At 49.9% G+C, this 3,785-nt stretch overlaps 1 protein-coding gene across 1 annotated transcript; it reads left to right on the top strand.

Moving 5' to 3' along the window:
• The first annotated feature begins 1,314 nt into the window (after positions 1–1,314).
• LOC113130706 (G-protein coupled receptor 22-like) lies at positions 1,315–3,003 on the top strand. Its single transcript, XM_026307526.1, has one exon. It carries the CDS (start codon positions 1,315–1,317, stop codon positions 3,001–3,003), a length of 1,689 nt encoding a protein of 562 aa, XP_026163311.1.
• The last annotated feature ends 782 nt before the right edge of the window (positions 3,004–3,785 follow it).

Below are 3,785 nucleotides of genomic sequence, written 5' to 3'. Positions count from 1 at the left end.
TGTGCTGTTCTGCCTGCAGGTCCTTTCCACATGACAAGTGAGAGGAAAACCTGTGAAATAAAACAAAGCGAAAAGGGCAAATGAGAAGGTGGGAAATAAAGTTGTGGCAGAGGAAAGGTTGACAGCAAAGGCTAAGCTCAACACTTCTAGTAAGGACACACTTGTAGCTCCTTTTCCTTCAGAGAGTCAGTATATATGTATATGAAGGCATGGAGTCTTCAATCAAGTGCACCAGCACTTTATATGATTCCTTCCCAGGCATAGGAGAGCATCCAGTGAGCCGTGAACAACATGCTTTACATGCAAAATAGTCTGCCTCAGCCAGTAAACTCGAACGGGACCAGAGTAGGAATGTGAGGGATGTAGGAGAGCAGAGGAGGAAAAGGGGGCGTGGAGAGAGGATGCCAGGGCAGTCGGTCTTTCTCTGATAGCATTGTTTATGTGCCACTGTCTGTGGATCATTGATCCATTCGTCTTCATTACTTCTCTCTGGGAGAACTATTAACTGCTGCCACCCTCAGTTGGGTGCCTGCTATGTTGACATGCACTGCACGATCTCTTCACCAGCCCACCAATGCCCCTGGTACCTTTCGTCTTTGAGCTAGAAGCTGACTGCTTGGGGGGGGGGGCGTATAACGTATGTTGCAAAACAGGGAACCAAACATACACGTCACACATGTTCAGCACAGTATAGAAACTGTGAGCATAGTCAGGAAATAAATTGGTTTACAGACTGTTCGGGGATCGTCTGCTGAATGCCTGGTTTATACACTCCTTCCTGTAAATGTCCCCCAAAAGACATCCAGTGCTAATTCCGCCCTCGTTCACCACGGTCTATGCCCGCATGCTGTGAAAGTGCCTGAGCCCAGTCAGGATATCATGGGTCATCAGCAGCAGCTTGAGCTACACACAATGACTCCAATCGAACGGCAAAACCACTTTCACCTCGCTGTGTCTACTTATAGCGTCTGTTCATGTGTGAAATGTGACGAGTTTAGCTTGTACTCATTGTATAGTGTTATTTGTGAGTAAATATGATACAAGTTCACCCCTGAACTGCTTGATCTTAATTTGTTCTCTGTCTCTCTATTCTCCTTTTTTATTTCTCTTATATTTTTTTCCATAAAATCAGTCATAGACCTGACCATCATCCTAATTTCTGCCTGTTTCTCTTTTATATTTTTTCCACAGAAACGACCAGAGCTGGCCATCATCTTCTTTCCTGTCTCGTTCGAGCCAGAGGACACGGACGGACAGAGCATGGTCGGGCGTGGTGGCCGCTGTTGCTATGTGTGAAGGAGTGCTGCGGTGTCAATGGAGACCGAAGGCTATCGTGACCTCCTGGAGACGAGCGATGGTCAGGGGGTAGGCCTCCTGGATGGAAGGGGTGAAGTGGGTGTGGAGGAGGGCTGGGGTTCACCCTACCCTCTGGGCTTCCAGGTGTCTTTGACCACTGTGCTGATGCTGGAGCTGGTGTTGGGCTTCAGCAGCAACTTGACCGTACTTGTGCTCTACTGTGCTCAATCCAACCTGGTGGATTCAGTCAGCAACCTGGTCACAGTGAACCTCCATGTGCTGGATATACTGGTCTGTGTGCTGTGTCTACCGCTGACTGTGGCTGTCATTCTGCTGCCAGCTAATGGAAGTGGCGTTGGCAGCCTGGCCATACTGTGCTGCTTTCACGAGGCCTGTGTCACGTTCACCAGTGTGGCCACAGCAGTCAACGTGTTGGTGATCAGTTTGGACCGATACGACATCTCAGTGCGTCCAGCCAGCCGTCTGCTGACTCCGCGGCGTGCTGCGCTGCTCCTGGCGGCAGTGTGGGCTGTGTCTCTTGCCGTCTTTTTCCTGCCCTTCCTTGAGGGGGACTTCTTCTCTTCGGGGGCTGAGGATGGTGAGGATGAGGAGCCAGAAAAGAAGAACAATCAGTCTGAGCTTAGCACTGGACTGACCCCCATGTTTTCCTCCCTCTCTCCTTCCTTACTACCCTCCATCCACCCCTCCACCCCCACACACCACCTCGCTCCAGTATGGCAGAACAGGACACTGCTGTGTGTCGGAGGGCAGGGATATTACACAGGCCTGGCTATGTATTATCACTTGTTACTCCAAGTGCCCTGCTTCTTCATTGCTGTGGTGGTCATGTTGTTCACATACTCCAGAATCCTACAGGCCCTCAACATCCGCATTGGCTCCCACATGATGAGGGGCTCACGTTCCAAAGACTCCACCTGCAGGATACGCTGCAGGAGGCGGAGGAGGAAGGACCTGAGCCTGCCCACAGAAGTAGTGTCCTCCAACCAGAACCAGAACCTCACCCATCCTCCCCTCATCCCTTCTCCAACCCCTACACCAACATCACCCCCACCACTCTCCTCCATGCCCCAAGGGATGTCTGACAGTGGAGCAACAGTTACCACGGTCAGTACTGCTGCCACAACCCCTATTGCGACCACACCAGCCACCCCTGCTTCTGCAACCCCAGCTTCAGCCTCAACCCAAACCCACGCCACCTCGCCACTTCCTGCCTCCTCCATGGGTGTCCAAGCCTCAGTGTCAGCAATCATCGCCTTGAGGAGGGCAGTGCGCAGGCACAGGGACCGCCGAGAACGTCAACGACGTGTCCTAAAAATGTCCCTAATCATCATATCCACTTTCCTGGGCTGCTGGGCCCCTCTGTCTGCAGTGAATGTTCTGATCCTGTGCCTGGGTCCCAGTGACGGCCTGGTGAGGCTTCGTCTCTGCTTCTTGGCGATGGCTTATGGAACCACTATCTTTCATCCGCTGCTCTACGCGTTCACAAGGCAGAAGCTGCGGCGCGCCCTCAAAACACGTGTCAAGAAAAGGGTAGTGTCCCTTCTGCAGGTGGACCCAGCTCCCAGCGGGGGTACAGTCATTCATAACTCCTGGGTGGACGGGGGAGGCCAGAGGAAGAATCGCAAGCCACGTGCGGAGGCCAGTGACGGCACGGATCGATGCCTCACAGAGGCAGTGAGGGAATGACGCTGGTCTTCAGCGTGCACATGTGTGTTTGCATGTGCGAGTGTGCGTGTTTGAAGAGTTGTGTGTAACTTACCAGTTTGTTCTAGGAGGATCCCGTTTATTTGAGTGTGAGAAAAATGAGAACCAGTTAGTTTACTTTAGTCAGATCTCATGACCTCTGGTTCCATGCAAATGTGTGGATACGTGAGTCCAGAGGTTTAATTAGAGCCAGACCCTCATTAGTCCACTTCCTGACTAACAAAGGGGGCCCCTATGACAACACTGGCCAAGTATTATGAAACTCTATGGCCATGACCAGTGGAAATACCAGTGTGCACCCCACTTACAGAGTAGGGTAAGACGACCACGAAAACGCATATATCATTGTTCCTGCGTGCACTTTCGCCTTGTATGTACACATTCACAGATAAACATGTACACATATACAAACACACACATATACATGATGCACACTGACATATGTTTAGTCATTATCTGTGAAAGCACACCAATATCTACCTGCACAGGTAATCTCAGTGAGGAAAAGTATTACTGGGATTCTATATTACTGTTTTTTCCCCCTTTGTTTTGTCATGCCTTAATTGAGTTATGACTATATATTCTCACGGTGCTGAATGTCCTGCTGTATGTTTACACCAACTTGGCACATGTTGGTATAGCAAATAATGACGTCAATGCAAGTATTCAGATTCAAAGTTTACAGGCTCTCATGAAACTACCAGGAAAATGCAAAAAAAATAAAAAAAAATAAAATAAAAAATCGGATTTCATTTATAGGAAGC

Source organism: Mastacembelus armatus, chromosome 5, assembly GCF_900324485.2.
Source record: "Mastacembelus armatus chromosome 5, fMasArm1.2, whole genome shotgun sequence".
NCBI lineage: Eukaryota > Metazoa > Chordata > Actinopteri > Synbranchiformes > Mastacembelidae > Mastacembelus > Mastacembelus armatus.
Note: the sequence above shows the minus strand (reverse complement) of the source record. Positions and strands in the feature narration are given on the sequence as shown.